The 20165-nt window shown below is 39.3% G+C and overlaps 1 protein-coding gene across 1 annotated transcript in view; it reads left to right on the forward strand.

Moving 5' to 3' along the window:
- ZFC3H1 (zinc finger C3H1-type containing) overlaps positions 1-20165 on the forward strand; it is a 66621-nt gene that overhangs the window by 30027 nt on the left and 16429 nt on the right. Inside the window, exons 10-22 of the mRNA XM_070409721.1 lie at positions 117-254; positions 3576-3697; positions 4105-4254; positions 5946-6120; positions 9908-10039; positions 10395-10934; positions 11021-11130; positions 14260-14391; positions 14499-14620; positions 15557-15658; positions 16003-16122; positions 16860-17043; positions 18581-18767. Of these exons, the coding sequence (XP_070265822.1) occupies positions 117-254; positions 3576-3697; positions 4105-4254; positions 5946-6120; positions 9908-10039; positions 10395-10934; positions 11021-11130; positions 14260-14391; positions 14499-14620; positions 15557-15658; positions 16003-16122; positions 16860-17043; positions 18581-18767 (2214 nt within the window). The remainder of the gene's footprint in view (positions 1-116; positions 255-3575; positions 3698-4104; positions 4255-5945; positions 6121-9907; positions 10040-10394; positions 10935-11020; positions 11131-14259; positions 14392-14498; positions 14621-15556; positions 15659-16002; positions 16123-16859; positions 17044-18580; positions 18768-20165) is intronic.

The raw sequence follows: 20165 nt of genomic DNA on the forward strand, positions 1-20165 counted from the left end.
TGAAATTTGAAGAGGTTAAATGACTTGTTCAAGGCCACGCAGCTAATTGTGGTAGAGCCACAAATAGGATAGAGATACTTTTGTCATCAAGGGTAGCAAATATATTGTCTTTGCAGCTTCCAAAGCATAAATCAGTGGTTGTAACACTGAATGATTCAGATGACAGTGAATCTGATGGAGAGGCTTCCAAATCAACAAATAGTGTTTTTGGTGGATTGGAGTCCATGATCAAAGAAGCAAGACGAACTGCTGAGGTGAGTGCAATAATGAAAGATAAAAAGAAAGATAATTTATTGACAATCATTAAAGTTTATTTCCCCCGCTTCCCCTGAAAATTATACCTCCTAGTCAGGGGTGGGCAAACTTTTTGACTCGAGGGCCACAATGGGTTCTTAAACTGGACCGGAGGGCCGGAGCAAAAGCATGGATGGAGTGTTTGTGTGAACTAATATAAATTCAAAGTAAACATCATTACATAAAAGGGTACGGTCTTTTTTTTTTTTTTTTTTTTTTTTTTTTTTTTAGTTTTATTCATTTCAAATGGGCCGTAGTTTGCCCACGGCTGATAGAGGCATTGATTTTTTTTTTCTTTAAATATATTTTATTGATTTTTTTTTTTTTTTTACAGAGAGGAAGGGAGAGGGATAGAGAGTTAGAAACATCGATGTGAGAGAGACATCAATCAGCTGCCTCCTGCACACTCCCTGCTGGGGCTGTGCCCGCAACCAAGGTACATGCCCTTGACCAGAATTGAACCTGGGACCCTTGAGTCCGCAGGCCTACGCTCTATCCACTGAGCCAAACCAGTTAGGGCGAGGCATTGATTTTTAATATATTAATTTGTGGATATATTTTGTTAGGACTTTATATAATACTAGAGGCCCGATGCATGAGATGCGTGCAAGGGCCTCAGCCCTCGCAGCCACGGTGGCTTGCCTCAGCCCTCGTAGCACCAGTTTCGTCCGGAAGGTCATTCGGCTGTCTGGTCTAATTAGCATATTACGCTTTTATTATAGACTAGAGGCCCGGTGCCTGAAATTCATGCACTGTTTGGGGGGGGGGGGGGGCCTCAACTCAGCTTGTGCCCTTTGTAGTCCAAGACCCCTCAGGGGATGTCCGCTGCCAGCTTAGGCCCACTCCCCTAAGCCTGCAGTTGGACATCCCTCTTGCATTCCGGGACCCCTCGCTCCTTACTGCCTGCCTGCTCACTGCTCCTTAGCACCGCCTCCGCCGCTCTGCTTGCCAGCCATGAGCCAGGTTTCTGGCTGAGCAGTGCTATCCCTGTGGGAGCGCACTGACCACCAGGGGGCAGCTCCTGTATTGAGCGTCTGCCCCCTAGTGGTCAGTGTGCATCATATTGACCGATCGTTCTGGTTGTTCTGCCATAACAGTCACTTAGGCTTTTATTATATAGACTAGAGGCCCGGTGCACAAAAATTTGTGCACTCGGGGGGAAAGGGGGTTCCTCAGCCCATCCTGTGCCCTCTCTCAGTCTGGGACCCCTCGGGAGATAATGACCTGCTGGCTTAGGCCTGCTCCCGGGTGGCAGAGGGCAGGCCCAATCCCTGGGTGCAGCCCCTGGTCGGGCTCAGAGCAGGGCCGATTGGGGAGTTGGGGCGCCGCCCCCTGTCACAGAGCAGGGCCCAACAGGGGGTTGAGGAGCTCCCCCCTCTCACTCACAGAGTAGGGCCAATAGGGGAGTTGGGGCACCGCCCCCTGTCACACACAGAGCAGGGCGGATCAGAGGGTTGGGGCGCTGCCCCCTGTCATGCACAGTGCAGGGCCCATCAGGGGGGTTGGGGCTCCGTACACTATCACCCACAGAGCAGGGCCCATCAGGGGGTTGGGGAGCTCCCCCCTGTCACACACAGAGCAGGGACCATCAGGGCGTTGAGGAGCTCCCCTCTGTCACTCACAGAGTAGGGCCGATATGGGAGTTGGGGCACCGCCCCCTGTCACACAGCAGGGCGGATCAGGGAGTTGGGACGCCGCCCTCTATCACCCACAGAGCAGGGCCGATCAGGGGGTTGGGGCGCCACCACTCTCACACTCAGGGCAGGGCCGATGGGGAGGTTATGGTTCTACCCTGTCACACACAGAGCAGGGCCTGTGGGGCGGGGAGTTGGGGCGCCACACCCTGTCACACACGGAGCAGGGCCCGTGGGGGGGTGGGAGTTGGGGCGCCGCACCCTGTCACACACAGAGCAGGGCCGATCAGGGGGTTGGGGCGTAGCCACTGTCACACTCAGGGCAGGGCCGATGGGGAGGTTATGGCTCTACCCTGTCACACACAGAGCAGGGCCCGTCGGGGGGGGGGGGGGCGTTGGGGCGCCGCACCCTGTCACACACAGAGCAGGGCCGATCAGGGGGTTTGGGCGCTGCCCCCCGTCATGCTGATCCGGTGCCAGGAGGCCTCGCAGCTCCGCTGATCCCGGTGCTGGGAGGCATATTACCCTTTTACTATATAGGCTAGAGGCCTGGGGGCCGGCTGGTTTGCCCTGAAGGGTGTCCTGGATCAGGGTGGGGGTCCCCACTGGGGTGCCTGGCCAGTCTGGGTGAGGGGCTGAGGGCTTCTTTCAGGCTGGCAGTTGTTGATTGAAGCTCCCAACGGCTCCTTTTTTTTATTTTATTCTGGGCCAGCTTTAGCTCTGGCTCTAGCTCTGAGAGCAGGTATCTGGTTTGTTTCGGTCCTATAATTGAAACAATGTATAACTTCAGCTCTGAGATCCTGGCCTATATTTGTTAGAATGTTTCAAACTGCCAGCTCAGAGGCCGGCAAGTGAGGCGGGGAACGTTGGAGTTTGCAGTCACTGCAGCAAGCAAGCCTCATGTTCTCTTCCAGCTGCCTGGCTGCCGGCCGCCATCTTGGCTGACAGTTAATTTGCATAAGGATATGCTGATTAGCCAATGGGAAGGGTAGCGGTCGTACGCCAATTACCATGTTTCTCTTTTATTAGTGTAGATAATGAAGCATGTATACATTTAGATAGATTTGGCTATTGATCCCCTTTATTTTTATTTCCACTTGACTAGTCCTGTTTTCAGAATAGTGGATAATTGTCTTCTGTACTAAGAAAATGTACTGTTTTGAAATTGTGTTACATTACCAGAAAACAGTTTTTATTGAAGGGTATAATCTAAGTGCAACTTTTATCCTTATTCTTACTGCAGCAGTTGTTTAGATAGGATATAGTTAAATCATTTTCAAACTTTAGGTCTTGATTACTTAGTATATAATATGATTTGTTTGGTGGTTAACAAGCTGCTAGGGGAGGGAGAAGTGAGTAAAAAGGGTCAAATATATATGATAATGGAAGGGAACTAGACTTTGGGTTGTGAGCACCCAATAGAGTATGCACATGTTGAATTATAATGTTGTATATCTGGAAATTGTATGTTATTAACCAATATTACCCCAATAAATTTAATTTAAAAAAGGAATAGAAAATAGTGAAGATAGTCAATTATTTCTTAATATATAAATACAAATGCACACTAGGTTGCAATGTAAAATATATATCTTAGTATGAAATACGTGAAAGTTGTTGATTTGGTTGACTTCAAATGTTTTCTAGCAAGCTTCAAAACCGAAGGTACCTCCAAAATCTGAAAAAGAAAATGATCCCATGCGAACACCTGAATCTTTGCCTGAAGAAAAGAAGATTGAATATCGATTGTTAAAGGAAGAGATTGCCAAGTAAGTGGCATTTTATGTAATTAGCTTTAAAGATATGTGTTGTTTTGTTAACTAAGTCTGTATACAGTTTATTGGCATTGGGAAATGAATAGTGCGTGGTTTTATTCAAGATGCAGAGTTAATATTTTTTACAACTCACACAGGAGGGGGAGCCAGATGATCATCTGTAGACTTGACTACAGTGATACACTGAGATCAACAACTTAGAGAAAAAGATAAAAGCTAATATAAAGGAGAGCTACACTCTCCACTTTGAAAACCATCTTGGGTCATGAATATTGGTCATCATTGTTATTAGTCAACATGACTAATACTTTTTAGTTTATATTATGAAATAGAATACATCTCTAAAGAAAAATAATTTCCATTTATTCTTTGGTATAATTCACCTGTCTTTATTATTTTAGTCGGGAAAAACAGCGTTTGATTAAACCAGATCAGATGAAGACAAGTTCATCATCTCCAGCAAACTCTGATGTGGAAATTGATGGGATTGGCAGAATAGCAATGGTTACTAAGCAGGTTTCAGATGCAGAAGCAAAACTTAAAAAACATAGGTGAGCCTCATTATCTGATTAAATACTGCATGTATCTAATTCTCATATGTTAGAGGGATATCTTTTTGTGGTATATGTTAACACTAAGAACACTATATGATTACAAATTCTTTTTTTTTTTTAATATTTTTTTTATTGATATCAGAAAGGGAGAGGGTGAGAGAGAGATAGAAACATCAATGATGAGAGAGAATCATTGATTGGCTGCCTCCTGCACACCCCTTACTGGGGATCGAGCCCACAACCCAGGCATGTGCCCTTGATTGGAATCAAACCCGGAACCCTTCAGTTTGCAGGCTGACGCTCTATCCACTGAGCCAAACCAGCTAGGGCTACAAATTCTTTTATACTTGGTAGAATTTTATAAGATTATCATTTTGGTGAATTATACATTTACCTAAAGTAATAATATTTAAATAAAAATACCAAGACTTCAAATGAGTTTGTCCCTTCAGTTTTATACATGGCTTATTTGGAATTTTCTTTAAAACTTCTGGCATGATTTTTGAAATACCTTCTTTAGAGGCATATTTTTATTGTTAAAGATGGACTTGATTGTTGGAAATAGTCATCTAGTTTGTCTAATAAGACACATGGTCAAATCTTGTGTTATTATAAACTGAATATAAAGTTAAGGATCATAAACCTCTTGCATGTTTTGTGAGGTTATTGTATCGTTCAAGTGGTGTTTCAGAATTTTGAGAATGTGTAAAACCTCACAAGTTGAATATGTTGAATGATAGAACGTATTTGAATACATTGGCATATTTGGGGGTTATTTATTTTATTGGGGTATAATTGACAGGTAACAGTTTCAAGTGTACAACGTACGTACTGATTTGATATTTGGATGTATTGTGAAATGATCACCACAGTAAGTCTAGTTAACATCCATCATCATGTGTAGTTACAAAATTTTTGTCTTGTGATGAGGGCCAGTAACATATACTTGATAGAAATAATTACATCATTTTATGGATAGACATTTTTTTTCCACTCCAAACACCCTGATATCATTAATTGATGGAGAGCAAAATGGTTTTAGATAACATCAACATTTCTGAGCTTTGTTCTGCTACTTGTTCCCCTTTTAGATTTAAAAATACAGGTTTAAAAACATAAGGTTCTGTGTAAAGATGGTGAGACTTTCTCTGTCCTGTTTTTATAATTTGCTAACCAGCTTTTAAAATGTAAATCTTGTTATTTTTTATTTTCATTTTTCTGAATCTTTATTGTAGGGAGAATTACAGATGTTCCCCCAACCATGGTTCCTGTCATGCCCCTGGTCTTAACCACCCTATTGTCTGTGTCCATGGGTAATGCATATGTGCATACAAGTTATTTGGTTAATCTCTTCATTATATATGAAGTTAAACAGAACATTCTGCCTAAGTCCTCATTTTTCAGAAGTCAAATGGGGTCAGATTCATCCAACATTAAACATTTATTATTAACTTAGCTTTAAATGATTTTTTAAAAAAAGACCTATAGTTACTTTTATAAAATCTAACTGCCTATTTGAATACCTGTGTGATTGATGAGTATAAAAATATTAATCTTTTAAAACTCTCACCTGTATATCATAAATATATATTTAAAAATGAACTACTGCTTTGTAATTTTCATTCTGATGGTGTTTAGTCCACTAGTTTAGAAAAATATTAATGAGGATTTTGTTACTTTTAAATTAGGATTCTCTTGATGAAAGATGAGTCTGTTTTAAAGCATCTAGTACAGCAAGAAGCTAAGAAGAAAGAATCTGTTCGAAATGCTGAAACAAAGATTGCCAAACTTACAGAACAGCTTCAAGCAACAGAGAAAATTCTCAATGCCAACAAAATGTTTTTGAAGAAGCTTCAGGAACAAGTAATGTTCTTTTTTTAAATTAAAATATTGTAGTCTCATGTTTACTACCCATTTTCTATGGGCCAAATTTTTTTTTAAATTTTGTTTTATTGCTTAAAGTATTACAAAGAGTATTACAGATGTCTCCTTTTTTTTTTCCCCTTGACCTACCCCCCAGTGTCTTGTGTCCATTGGTTATGCTTATATGCATGCATACAAGTCCTTCGATTGATCTCTTACCCCACCCCCCACAACCCTCCATGGCCTTCCCGCTGTGGTTTGACAGTCTGTTCCATGCTGCTCTGCCTCTGTATCTATTTTTGTTCATCATTTTATAATGGTCTTTATTATCCATAAATGAGTGAGATCATGTGGTATTTTTCATTCATTGACTGGCTTATTTCACTTAGCATAATGCTCTCCAGTTCCATCCATGCTGTTGCAAATGGTAAGAATTCCTTCTTTTTCACAGCAGCATAGTAGTCCATTGTGTAGATGTACCACAGTTTTATAATCCATTCATCTGCTGATGGACACTTAGGCTGTTTCCAAATCTTCGCTATTGTAAATTGTGCTGCTATGAACATAGGGATGCATATATCCTTTCTGATTGGTGTTTCTGGTTTCTTGGGATATACTCCTAGAAGTGGGGTCACTGGGTCAAATGGGAGTTCCATTTTTAGTTTTTTGAGGAAACTCCATACTGTCTTCCATAGTGGCTGCACCAGTCTGCATTCCCACCAGCAGTGCAGGAGGGTTCCCTTTTCTCCACATCCTCTCCAGCACTTGTCGTTTGTTGATTTGTTGATGATAGCCATTCTGACAGGTGTGAGATGGTACCACATTGTTGTTTTGATTTGCATCTCTCGGATGATTAGTGACTTTGAGGATGTTTTCATATGTCTCTTGGCCTTCCTTCTGTCTTCTTTTGAAAAGTTTCTATTTAGATCCTTTGCCCATTTTTTTATTGGATTGTTTATCTTCCTTTTGTTAAGTTGTATGAGTTTCCTATAAATGTTGGAGATTAAACCCTTATCAGTGATAACATTGGCAAATATGTTCTCCCATGCAATGGGCTTTCTTGTTGTTTTGTTGATGGTTTCTTTTGCTGTGCAGAAGCTTTTTATTTGGATGTAGTCTCATTTGTTTATTTTCTCTTTAGTTTCCAATGCCCTAGGAGCTGTATCGGTGAAGAAATTGCTTCGGCATATGTCTGAGATTTTGTAGCCTTTGGATTCCTCTAGTATTTTTATCGTTTCCTGTCTTACATTTAAGTCCTTTATCCATTTAGAGTTTATTTTTTTAAAAATTTACTCTTTATTGTTCAGATTATTACAGTTGTTCCTCTTTTTTCCCCCCATAGCTTTCCTCCACCCGGTTCCCACCCCACTCTCTGTCCTTACCTCCCCCCCCACTGTCCTCATCCATAGGTGTACGATTTTTGTCCAGTCTCTTCCCGCACCCCCCACACCCCTTCCCCTCCACCCCCCAAGAATAGTCAGTCCACTCCCTTTCTATGCCCCTGATTCTGTTATATTCACTAGTTTATTCTGTTCATCAGATTATTTATTCACTTGATTTTTAGATTCACTTGTTGATAGATATATATTTGTTGTTCATAATTTGTATCTTTACCTTTTTTTCTCTTGCTGCTTTTAAGATTCTCTTTGTCTTTTGCTGTTGGCATTTTAATTATGATGTGTCTTGGTGTGGTCCTCTTTGGATTCCTTTTGTTTGGGGTTCTCTGAGCATCCTGGACTTGTAAGTCTATTTCTTTTACCAGGTAGGGGAAGTTTTCTGTCATTATTTCTTCAAATAGGTTTTCAGTATCTTGCTCTCTCTCTTCTGGCTCCCCCATAATTCGGATGTTGGTATGCTTGAAGTTGTCCCAGAGGCTCCTTACACTATCTTCATATTTTGGATTCTTTTTTCTTTTTGGTTTTCCGGTTGGGCGTTTTTTGCTTCTTCATATTTCAAATCTTTGACTTGATTCTTGGGATCCTCTCGTCTACTGTTGGGTCTCTGAATAATATTTTTTATTTCAGTCAGTGTATGCTTAATTTCTGGTTGGTCCTTTTTCATATCCTCGAGGGTCTCACTAAATTTATCGGCACTTTCTAGAAAATTCTTGAAAAACCTTAAAACCGTGGTTTTGAACTCTATATCCAGTAGTTTGCTTTCCTCCATTTCTGTCATTTGTGACCTGTTTCTTTGTCTTCACATTATGGCTGCTTCCCTGTGTTGATAGAGTGGCTTTGTGTGCTAGGTGTCCTATAGGGCCCAGTGGCTCAGCTTCCCCAATTACCTGAGGTGGACACTCTTGGTGCACCCCTTTGTGAGCTTTGTGCACAGTCTTTTTGTAGTTAAGCCTTGATTGTTTTGGTTATCACTGGGAGGAATTGAACACCAGGCCAACTGGCTGTGAGAATCGGCTGTGTCTGCAGTGGGAGAACTTCTGTTCTGGAGACACCCTTCTGGGGCAAGACTTACTTCAGTGGGGCTTTGGTGCTCACTGAGTCTGCCCCCTGAGTGTGTCCCTTATGGATCTGAGGAGTTGTAATCTGGATGGTCCCACTCTGACCACTGGGTACACTGGCTCTTGGATCTCTAAGGAGGTGCTAATTTAGCCTCTGCCTGAGGCTACCCAGCAGGAGCTATGGAGAGACCTGCAGATTCCTCTTCTTTGTTTGGGGTTTGGAGGTGCCCAGATGAGGCCCAGCTGTGAAGCAATGCAAGCTGCTGTGGGGCCTTGGTCCTTCTTTTGGAAGTTCTGGGTCTCTCTGACCCAGCTGCAGTTTGTTAGGTAATTTTCAGGTTGCAAAGGGCCAGGCCTTTCATATGCAAAATCCTCTGTGCACAGCTTGGGTGGGGCGGGGTCTCAGGGGATCAACAGGGCGGAGCAACCAGCTATGGCTGCTCCTCAGTCCTACCCTAAGAGGCCCTGCCTCTCAGTGTCCCGGTAATTGCTGCAAGCACCTCTGAGAGAAAGCCACCCTCGAGTTCCTCCTGCTGCCAGACAGTCCAGTTTCTCCCCGTATGAGTCTGGGTCCCCAGAGACGCGCCCGGAACTGGAGTTCAGAGCAGTCAGGAGCTTGAGACTCCCTCCTGATTGAAAAAGACAACCGTGTCCTCAGTTGCCAGCCCTTTCCACGCGTGCCTCTGTACCTCTACACTTTACTTCCACACCTCCTCTGTGTCTCAGTGTCCTTTTCTCTTTCCTCCTAGTTGTAGAATTTCCACTCAGCCAGCCTTCCTGTGGTTCTGGATGAAGTCCGTTTTGTCTTTTAGTTGTATTTTTGAAGTGGTTGTGTGAGGCAGCAATTTCTGGTGTTTACCTATGCTGCCATCTTGGTTGTTTTCCTTGAGTTTATTTTTGTGTATGGTGTAAGTTGGTGGTCTAGTTTCATCCTTTTGCATGTATCTGTCCAATTTTCCCAACACCATTTATTGAAGAGACTGTCTTGACTCCATTGTATGTTCTTGCCTCCTTTGTCAAATACTAATTGAGCATATTGGTTTGAGTCGATTTCTGGGTTCTCTATTCTATTGCATTGACCTATATGTCTGTTCTTTTGTCAGTACCAGGTAGTTTTGAGAACAGTGGCTTTGTAATACAGCTTGATATCTGGTATTGAGATCCCACCTACTTTGTTCTTATCGGCCAAATTTTTAATAAAATAATGTTCTCCTTTGAGACATAATATTGGAATATTTTTATTTTCCATTGAATGCCCTGCTGTGTTAAAAAGAAGTTATTTCCTCTTCTATGGTTTACATTTACATTTTTAGAATTATCCTTTATTTTCAGATTCACAAAGTGCAACAACGTGTTACAGTTAAAAAAGCTTTGACTCTAAAGTATGGAGAAGAGTTTGCTCGGGCAAAGGCAGTGGCTAGTAAAGAAATAGGAAAACGAAAACTGGAACAAGATCGCTTTGGAGTAAGTTGTTTGTAGAAATATTTTATTTTTGGAAAGAAGAAAGTTTTTATGATAGTTTTGAGGGTAAGAGATAGATAAAGTAACTCATTCCTGCATATTCAAATAGAATAAGATTAAAGCTTTGTTTTCAAATGACATCCATGTTTTTGGAACCTTGTTTATTTATTTTGACTTTACTTTGTTTTTTGTTTTGTTTTATAGATTAACTAGCAAAACTGTTGGAGACTTGTAAAACTGTTTTATGCTCGTTATCTAGTTTTATAATGTTGGCATTGTATTGTGGGGATAGCACAGTTACCAGAAATTGTTTATAAAATCATAGCGATATAAAATGTTTATATCATTTTTCCCCCAGCCAAACAAAATGATGAGACTGGACAGTTCTCCAGTATCAAGTCCAAGAAAGCATTCAGCAGAACTAATTGCTATGGAAAAAAGACGATTACAAAAGCTAGAATATGAATATGCTCTGAAAATTCAGAAACTAAAAGAAGCTCGGGCCCTTAAAGCAAAGGAACAACAAAATATCGCTCCAGTTGTGGAAGAGGAACCTGAATTTTCTTTACCTCAACCCTCACTTCACGATCTGACTCAAGATAAATTGAGTCTGGACACTGAAGAAAATGATGTTGATGATGAGATTTTGTCTGGGTCAAACAGGGAACGAAGAAGATCCTTCTTAGAATCCAATTCTTTTACTAAACCTAACCTTAAACACACTGATACACCTAACAAAGAATGTGTAAACAAAGCTAAGAACATGGTAGAAAAACCAGAACTTTTTCTAGGGTTAAAAATTGGTGAATTGCAAAAATTATATTCAAAAGCTGACAGCTTAAAACAACTGATTTTAAAAACCACAACAGGCATTACAGGAAAGGTTTTGTGTGGTCAGGTAATGGAACATTTCATATTCTTTAAAAAAATGTAGAATTCACCCTAGCCTTATTTGCCTTATGAAGTTATTGTTTTCTTTTGCAGGAGATTTCTGTGGATGTAGATTTTATGACAGCACAGAATAAAACAACGGAAGTGAAGCCATGTCCTTTTAGTCCCTACCACAGCCCTCTTCTGGTTTTTAAGTCCTACAGGTATAAAAGAAAGATTCGGTGAACTTCAGTTTCAGGATTACTCCTGTTTTTGATATCTTTGAATATTTGATGATAATGAAAGAAGAAATTGAATCATGGTCACTGAAAAATGAATTTGCTCTTTTAGGGAAAGTAAAAATTAATGTCTTGTCTAATACAAACGGTATCAGGAAATAAGGGTTAGCTCATACTTGTGTTTATTAATTATTATCATTTTCTAATTTCTTGCTACGGGTGGAATTGTGAATTCTTTTTTTTTTTAAATTAAATCTTTATTCAGATTATTACAATTGTTTCTCTTTTTCCCCCCATAGTTCCCCTCCACTCGGTTCCCACCCCACCCTCTGCCCTTATCCCCCACCCCCACTGTCCTCATCCATAGGTGTATGATTTTTGTCCAGTCTCTTCCCGAACCCCCCACACTTCTTCCCCCCTGAGAATTGTCAGTCCACTCCCTTTCTATGCCCCTGATTCTATTATATTCACCAGTTTATTCTGTTCATCAAATTATTTATTCACTTGATTTTTAGATTCACTTGTTGATAGATATGTATTTGTTGTTCATAATTTGTATCTTTACCTTTTTCTTCTTCTTCCTCTTCTTAAAGGATATCTTTCAGCATTTCATATAGTACTGGTTTGGTGGTGATGAACTCCTTTAGCTTTTTCTTATCTGTGAAGCTCTTTATCTGACCTTCAATTTTAAATGATAGCTTTGCTGGGTAAAGTAATCTTGGTTGTAGGTTCTTGGTATTCATCACTTTGAATATTTCTTGCCACTCCCTTCTGACCTGCATAGTTTCTGTTGAGAAATCAGCTGACAGTCCTATGGGTACTCCCTTGTAGGTAACTAACTGTTTTTCTCTTGCTGCTTTTAAGATTCTCTCTTTGTCTTTTGCTCTTGGCATTTTAATTATGATGTGTCTTGGTGTGGTCCTCTTTGGATTCCTTTTGTTTGGGGTTCTCTGAGCATCCTGGACTTGTAAGTCTATTTCTTTTACCAGGTAGGGGAAGTTTTCTGTCATTATTTCTTCAAATAGGTTTTCAGTATCTTGCTCTCTCTCTTCTTCTGGCTCCCCCATAATTCGGATGTTGGTATGCTTGAAGTTGTCCCAGAGGCTCCTTACACTATCTTCATATTTTGGATTCTTTTTTCTTTTTGGTTTTCCGGTTGGGCGTTTTTTGCTTCTTCATATTTCAAATCTTTGACTTGATTCTTGGGATCCTCTCGTCTACTGTTGGGTCTCTGAATAATATTTTTTATTTCAGTCAGTGTATGCTTAATTTCTGGTTGGTCCTTTTTCATATCCTCGAGGGTCTCACTAAATTTATCGGCACTTTCTAGAAAATTCTTGAAAAACCTTAAAACCGTGGTTTTGAACTCTATATCCAGTAGTTTGCTTTCCTCCATTTCTGTCATTTGTGACCTGTTTCTTTGTCTTCACATTATGGCTGCTTCCCTGTGTTGATAGAGTGGCTTTGTGTGCTAGGTGTCCTATAGGGCCCAGTGGCTCAGCTTCCCCAATTACCTGAGGTGGACACTCTTGGTGCACCCCTTTGTGGGCTTTGTGCACAGTCTTGTAGTAAGCCTTGATTATTGTAGGTATCACTGGGAGGAATTGAACACCAGGCCAACTGGCTGTGAGAATCGGCTGTGTCTGCAGTGGGAGAACTTCTGTTCTGGAGACACCCTTCTGGGGCAAGACTTACTTCAGTGGGGCTTTGGTGCTCACTGAGTCTGCCCCCTGAGTGTGTCCCTTATGGATCTGAGGAGTTGTAATCTGGATGGTCCCACTCTGACCACTGGGTACACTGGCTCTTGGATCTCTAAGGAGGTGCTAATTTAGCCTCTGCCTGAGGCTACCCAGCAGGAGCTATGGAGAGACCTGCAGATTCCTCTTCTTTGTTTGGGGTTTGGAGGTGCCCAGATGAGGCCCAGCTGTGAAGCAATGCAAGCTGCTGTGGGGCCTTGGTCCTTCTTTTGGAAGTTCTGGGTCTCTCTGACCCAGCTGCAGTTTGTTAGGTAATTTTCAGGTTGCAAAGGGCCAGGCCTTTCATATGCAAAATCCTCACTGCACTGCTTGGGTGGGGCGGGGCCAACAGGGCGGAGCAAACAGCTATGGCTGATCCTTAGTCCTGCCCTAAGAGGCCCCAGGTCTCACTGTTTTGCGGTAATCGCTGCAAGCACCTCTGAGAGAAAGCCGTCCTCGGGTTCCACCTAATGCCAGACAGTCCAGCCGTCCTCGGGTTCCACCTGATGCCAGACAGTCCAGTTTCTCCCCGTATGAGTCTGGGTCCCCAGAGACTCGCCCGGAACTGGAGTTCAGAGCAGCTGGGAGCTTGTGTCTCCTTCCCGATTGAAAAGGACAGCCGTGTCCTCAGTTGCCAGCCCTTTCCCCGTGCGCCTCCGTACCTCCGCACTTTTCTTCCGCACCTCCTCTGAGTCTCGGTGTGCTTCTCTCTTTCCTTCTAGTTGTAGAATTTCCAATCGGCCAGCCTTCCTGTGGTTCTGGATGATGTCCGTTTTGTCTTTTAGTTATATTTTTGAAGTGGTTGTGTGAGGCAGCAATTTCCGGTGTTTACCTATGCCGCCATCTTGGTTTCTCGGAATTGTGAATTCTTGATTATTGCCTGTTAGAGATTTTAGGAAAAAATAACTGGAGTCCTACAATAATTTTTAATTTTACTGTTACCATGTGTAAGGAATGCATTGGCCAGCTCTCATAAAATTGATTTAGGTATTCTCAGATGATTAATTTTGTGGGAGGTTGTATTTGTCTTTTAAACTTCTAGAAATTGTGAGCCTGTTAAATGGGTATGATTCAATTGTAAAATTGTAAAGCACCTACTAGTACAGACTTTCTCCTTAGTTTTTTTTGTTGGCTGGTGACGTTGTAAGAAATACCAACATTATGTAGTATTTTATTATGTGATGTGAAAACACTATTAAAATACAGAGTTTTTTGTTTTCTATTTCAGGTCTTTTATGTTCTGGGTATAAAAGTAGTTTGTCCCTATCACTTTATATTCTGGGGGCGGGGTTGCTATTAAGTATAGAAATTTTAGTTGGGAAGGAAAATTTTTCTAGGTTATGTTTATGGAACATAATATGTCCATCTCTCTTCTTAGATTTAGTCCATACTATCGAACTAAGGAGAAACTTCCCCTAAGCTCAGTATCATACAGTAATATGATTGAACCGGATCAGTGTTTCTGCCGTTTTGATTTAACAGGAACCTGTAATGATGATGATTGTCAGTGGTGAGTAGTTTTAATATGTGAACATTTTATAATCTAAAAGACAGTTTTGGTTATTTGGACTTTGATACGTACATGATTATCTTTTCTGTGTTGTCATTTTATTTTAGGCAGCATACACAAGACTATACGCTTAGCCGAAAACAGCTATTCCAGGACATTCTGTCATATAATCTGTCTTTGATTGGTTGTTCAGAGACAAGCACTGATGAAGAAATTGCTGCTGCAGCAGGTTATTAAAGACCTCTTCTTGTTCCTGAAATGAAAATTTGAATTTAGGCAATTTAAAAACGTAGTATTCAGTTTTTTTTTTGACATCTTTTAATTGCTGTCATAATTCAGTATATTGACCTAAGACACTTTATCTAGATCTTCTCTGTCCAATACAGTAATCACTAGCTATATGTTGCTATTCAAACCTAAATTAAAATGTACTCTATCAAGTCACACTAGCTACATTTCAGTGCCCTATAGCCACTATTGAGTTCAGTAGCTCAGTGGTGCTCAGTGCTTTACCAATAGGACAGTGCAAGATATAAGACCTTTCTATCATTGAAAGTCATTTGGATAGAACGCATCTAAACAGTTTAGTTTTTTGGAAGAATATATAAACATTTGTATAGAAATTTTAGTAATGATTTTAAAATAGAGCTCTTTTAATTCTATTTTTCAAAAATAAAGGAGAGTTGGAAGTTAAGAAAGATGTCTGTAGTTTCAGATTCTACAATGAGATAAAAAGGACTTTGTACACTTTGATATTGTAGAAAGCATAGGTTATTGTCAGACATTAATGATTAAATGTTAAATTTTTCCCTAGATTCAGTGCCAGATATTAAGTTTATTAAATTGACTGTTATCACAACCAAAGTGATTGTAAAGTCACTGAATGTAATCATTCCCTATTTGGGGCTTTAATTTTCACTTGTTTAGTTGGTTTCAGGAAATATATATTTTTTTCAGCTCAAATTGGAATGCATGATGTGGTAAGATTTGCATAGTAGTTAATATGTGGTCCTTGCCCTCTAGAAGCTGTAGGTGTTTTTGACTACTACCATATACTTCTCTTTAATTCTTAAACTGTTCTTCACTTTATACTCTTTAATTAGCCTCTTCTCTGAAATCCATGTTTTTTATACTTTTTATGACAATAGCATTGGTCTAATTTCAGAAAAATATGTTGAGAAACTTTTTGGAGTAAACAAAGATCGAATGTCAATGGACCAGATGGCGGTTCTTCTTGTTAGCAATATCAATGAAAGTAAAGGCCATAGTGAGTATATATGTCTCTCCCTCTCACAAAAGGATATTGTAGTATCTTTATGACAGCAAATTTTCTGGCATTATGTTCTCACTATAAAAAAATTATATAGGGTGTCCCAAAAAACGTATACACACACTTTGAATAATTATAAAGGCAGTATTTATTAAAATATATTTCATTTTCAAAATTGAGCTATCAACTGTTAAAGTGCATATACATTTTTTTGGGACACGCTGTATATATGTCATTTCTAACACAACAGAATAAATTTAGCTCTTTTTAGTGTTATTTAGGTCACCTTCAAAACCATAAAAACTAGGTGTGTCAACTAAGTCATTTCCTGTCTACTTTAGCACCTCCATTTACAACCTACAAAGATAAAAGAAAGTGGAAGCCAAAGTTTTGGAGAAAACCTGTTTCAGAGAATAGTTTCAGTAGTGATGATGAACAGTCTACAGGACCAATTAAGTATGGTAAGAAGTAATTTAAGATCCTGAATCATTCAGTTGTGGTGTTCCACTTTACTAATCTTTTGGTGTATCTACTATTGTAGATGTTTTTATTTTTTTATTTCTATTTTTAAAAACCAATTATGCCATTTGGCATTTAAGGCAATTAGTAGTAGTTCTTCATTGTGTAGAACTGCCCCTTGCATTGCAGGGCATTTTGTATGGCCCAGTAAATCCAGGGATGACTCTTTAGTAATCATGACAACTTCAAACCACTGCCTGGCTTGTGTCTTTTTGAGGGCAGATGTTTTATTTTATTTAATCTTTGATTTGAGCCTGTATTTTCTGACATGCAGTAAGTTGGCTCACAAAATGAAGGAATAAATGAATGAGCAGAGTAATATACGAATGAGTGCCTATTGTCAAGCACATCTTGCATTATAATCTCAAGTTTACTTAATTTAATTGTTTGCTATTTGTGGATTAGCAGATACCTGATAGGTGTATACTCTCTTGTGTTTATTTACATTAACACTTTTTCTCTTAATTTAGTAAAATAGTGGAATAAAGAATCTTCATAAATTATAACTTTCTCTTATAATTTAATGAATGTGAATTATCAAGTGATGGCACTTACCTTAAAGTAGGGAGACCATACTTCTGTTTGGCCCAGTAGAGTCCTAGTTTAAAGATGAGACCAATTGTTTTTTCTTGTGTCTGTGGGTAAGAGAAAGTGTGAAACTAATGATATCTTTTTATAGCCTTTCAGCCAGAGAACCGAATAAAAGTTCCAGCTTTGGATACAGTTGTGACTCCAGATGATGTCAGATACTTTACAAATGAGACTGATGACATTGCTAATTTAGAAGCAAGTGTGCTTGAAAATCCTTCTCATGTACAACTTTGGCTCAAGCTTGCATACAAGTACTTGAGTCAAAATGAAGGGTAGGTCTACTACTAGTCTTTGTGTAAACTGTTGCACATTTATATTTTTGTGTTTGAGGTTCACTCCTGTGGTAATCATATTTCCTTCCTAGTATCAATGGAGCCTTTGTTTTTTTTGACAGAGCTAAAGCACTTTATTGTTTAAAAGCTATTAGAAAATGTTTAAGATTAGATCTTGAATTGTGTGCATGTCTCAGTGTATAGGTAATAAATTAGCTATAGTTTTTAACTCTAGTGAGCTCTTATTTCAAAGTAGGATTAGTTAAAACGATAAGTTCTTAGTGGTATAAGGATTATTTATTGGGTTTTTAAAAAAATAGTGGGACAGGTTAAATTTTTTTGTTAATCTTCATTTGGAGATTTAAAGCTTGTTTAAGATCCTCTAAATTCTGGTGACTTGCCTGTTTTCTGCATGTGGTGTTATATTACATGTATGCAAATAAGGTAAATACTAATTAATCTCACAATTGGCAGCTTCTTTTGTATAAATGTATATTCTAACCTACTTTTTGATAGGTTTATCAGAAATAATCTTACTACCAGGAATCTTTTATTGTCTCAATTTTAAAATGATAATAATTCTGTTTTTTTTTTTAACAGGCTACTTTGATTGTCTATCTTAGAACTCAGTATAAAAGCTTTTTTAATAAGGCAGCACTGCAAAATGCTAATACACCTACATACCTGAATATGGTGCTTATTTAACGTGCCCTGTGTGTCATTTCCATGTTAATGGGTTAAGTTGCAGTGTTTTCTTTTCTTTTTTATTTCTTTCTTTCTTTATTTATTTAAATATATATTTTATTGATTTTTTACAGAGAGGAAGGGAGAGAGATAGAGAGCCAGAAACATCGATGAGAGAGAAACATCGATCAGCTGCCTCCTGCACACCTCCCACTGGGGATGTGCCCGCAACCCAGGTACATGCCCTTGACCGGAATCGAACCTGGGACCTTTCAGTCCGCAGGCCGACGCTCTATCCACTGAGCCAAACCGGTTTCGGCTGCAGTGTTTTCTTTTCTGACTCATTTACTGAGTGAAGGCCAAAGAACTGTACATTATTGTATGAATAGGATCATGAGAGACAATTATCTTCTCCAAGATATAGCAAGACCTTGACCATTGAAAAGAACTATTATATTGAAAGCTTTGATATTTTGTACTGGCAGTAGCTGGCCTTGAGGGAGAATTGTTTAACTTCTCCCATTCCCAGATCAGTGTAAATCATAAAAAGGTATTGCTGAGTATGGACATAAAGCACATTTGAAGTTGATAATTTAGTGGTTTTATAACACAGTGGTTTTATCTGGTAAATGCTAACTGAGCATCCACTTAGAAAGGAATTGTTGGGTCTGTGGGAAATAGGAACAGATGTGACAGAAAATCCTGATCTACCACTCTTTGTCATATGTGACTAGTTTCTTGGTAGGTTATAGTAGAAAATGGAATTTAAAAATTGACTCAGTAGAGTAGCTCAATTTAAAACTTTTCAAAACATAAAAAAAAAAATCCTCTTGCTTTTCTTTTAAACATGTAGGCTATGTTCAGAGTCTTTGGATTCTGCTTTAAATGTTCTGGCGCGGGCTTTGGAAAACAACAAAGACAATCCAGAAATTTGGTGCCATTATCTCAAATTGTTTTCTAAAAGAGGAACCAAGGAGGAGGTGCAGGAAATGTGTGAAACAGCTGTTGAATATGCTCCCGATTATCAAAGTTTTTGGACTGTGAGTAGAAAAGATAACATAGTCCTGTGTGTGCACGTGTGGGTGTGTGTGTATATGTGTTTATAACTCTGGGTCATCTTAAATATTGATATATAGCTTAATGGATCATATTCTTTATTTGCATATAGATATGATACCTTTACTTTTGGTGTCCAGTAACCTCAAAACCACTTCTGTATCTAGATTAATTTAGATTAAACAAGAAGAAAATACTTAGTGAAGAGGTGATTTTTGTTGTTGTATAACTAACTTTGTTGGTATAGGAAAAACATGAACATTTTAAATCATTTTAATACTTACCTATTCTTAAGCAGTTTTTAAAAAAAATATATTAATATTAATCCTTACTCCAGGATATGTTTTTATATTTAGAGAGAGAGGAAGGTGAGGGAAGGGGAGAGAGACAGAGACAGAAACATTGATCGGTTGCCTCCCACATGCTCCCGGACCAGGGGATTGAATCTGCAATCTAGGTATGTGCGATGGCTGGGAATTAAACCTGCAACCTTTTGGTGTACGGACAATGCTCCAGCTAACTTAGTCACCCTGCCAGGGCTCTTAAGCAGTTTTAGTTTGTGCGAAGTTAAGTGAATTTTGTGCAAAGCATCTGAAAAAAAATTTTCTTTTGAATTTCTTATTCATGTAAAACATTTCCATGAATGCCAAGAAATAATATATTATCTGTCATTTTTTAAAATATGTTTTTATTGATTTTACAGAGAAAGGGAGAGTGAGAAAGAGAGATAGAGAGAGAGAGGGAGACATCAATGATGAGAGAGAATCATTGACTGGCTACCTCCTGCATGCCCCACACTGGGCATTGAGCCCGGGCATGTGCCCTGACCGAGAATCAAACTGTGACTTTCTGGTTCATAGTTCGATGCTCAACCACTGAGCCACTCTGGCCTGGCTGTCCTCATTTTTATAGAAATAAATATTAATCTGTAATTCATACTAATAGTGAACCTGGCCAACATATAAAGATTTGGTGGAAAAATAGGTCTTCCTCATTTTCTGAGAGAATGGTCTGTTTCCTACTCAGGTTTAAACTTAAAATTTTAATGAATCCACCTGTAAAAGAAATATTTATTAATATCTGAACTCTTACCAGCTAAACTCAGGAACTGTTAGATTCAGATACACATTCCCATAAATCAATTACTGTCAGATCTATCATTTTCTTGCCAATTGAAATTCGGGACAAATAAGAATTGTATAACATGGTATCCCTTAATGAATTAATTTGCCACTCTAACTAGCCTAACACAAGTACTGAATAGATGTGAACAGTGAAATAATGCCATGTAGTACCAAATTAATGCTGTTGATCACCACCAGATTTTTAGGATGTAATATTTTTCCTTAAAGTTGTTTGGTTTTAAAGGGCCTTTCATTTCT

This window comes from Myotis yumanensis, unplaced genomic scaffold (genome assembly GCF_028538775.1).
Source record: "Myotis yumanensis isolate MYYU_CA2020_CCGP unplaced genomic scaffold, mMyoYum1.0.hap1 SCAF_3, whole genome shotgun sequence".
Classification (NCBI taxonomy): domain Eukaryota; kingdom Metazoa; phylum Chordata; class Mammalia; order Chiroptera; family Vespertilionidae; genus Myotis; species Myotis yumanensis.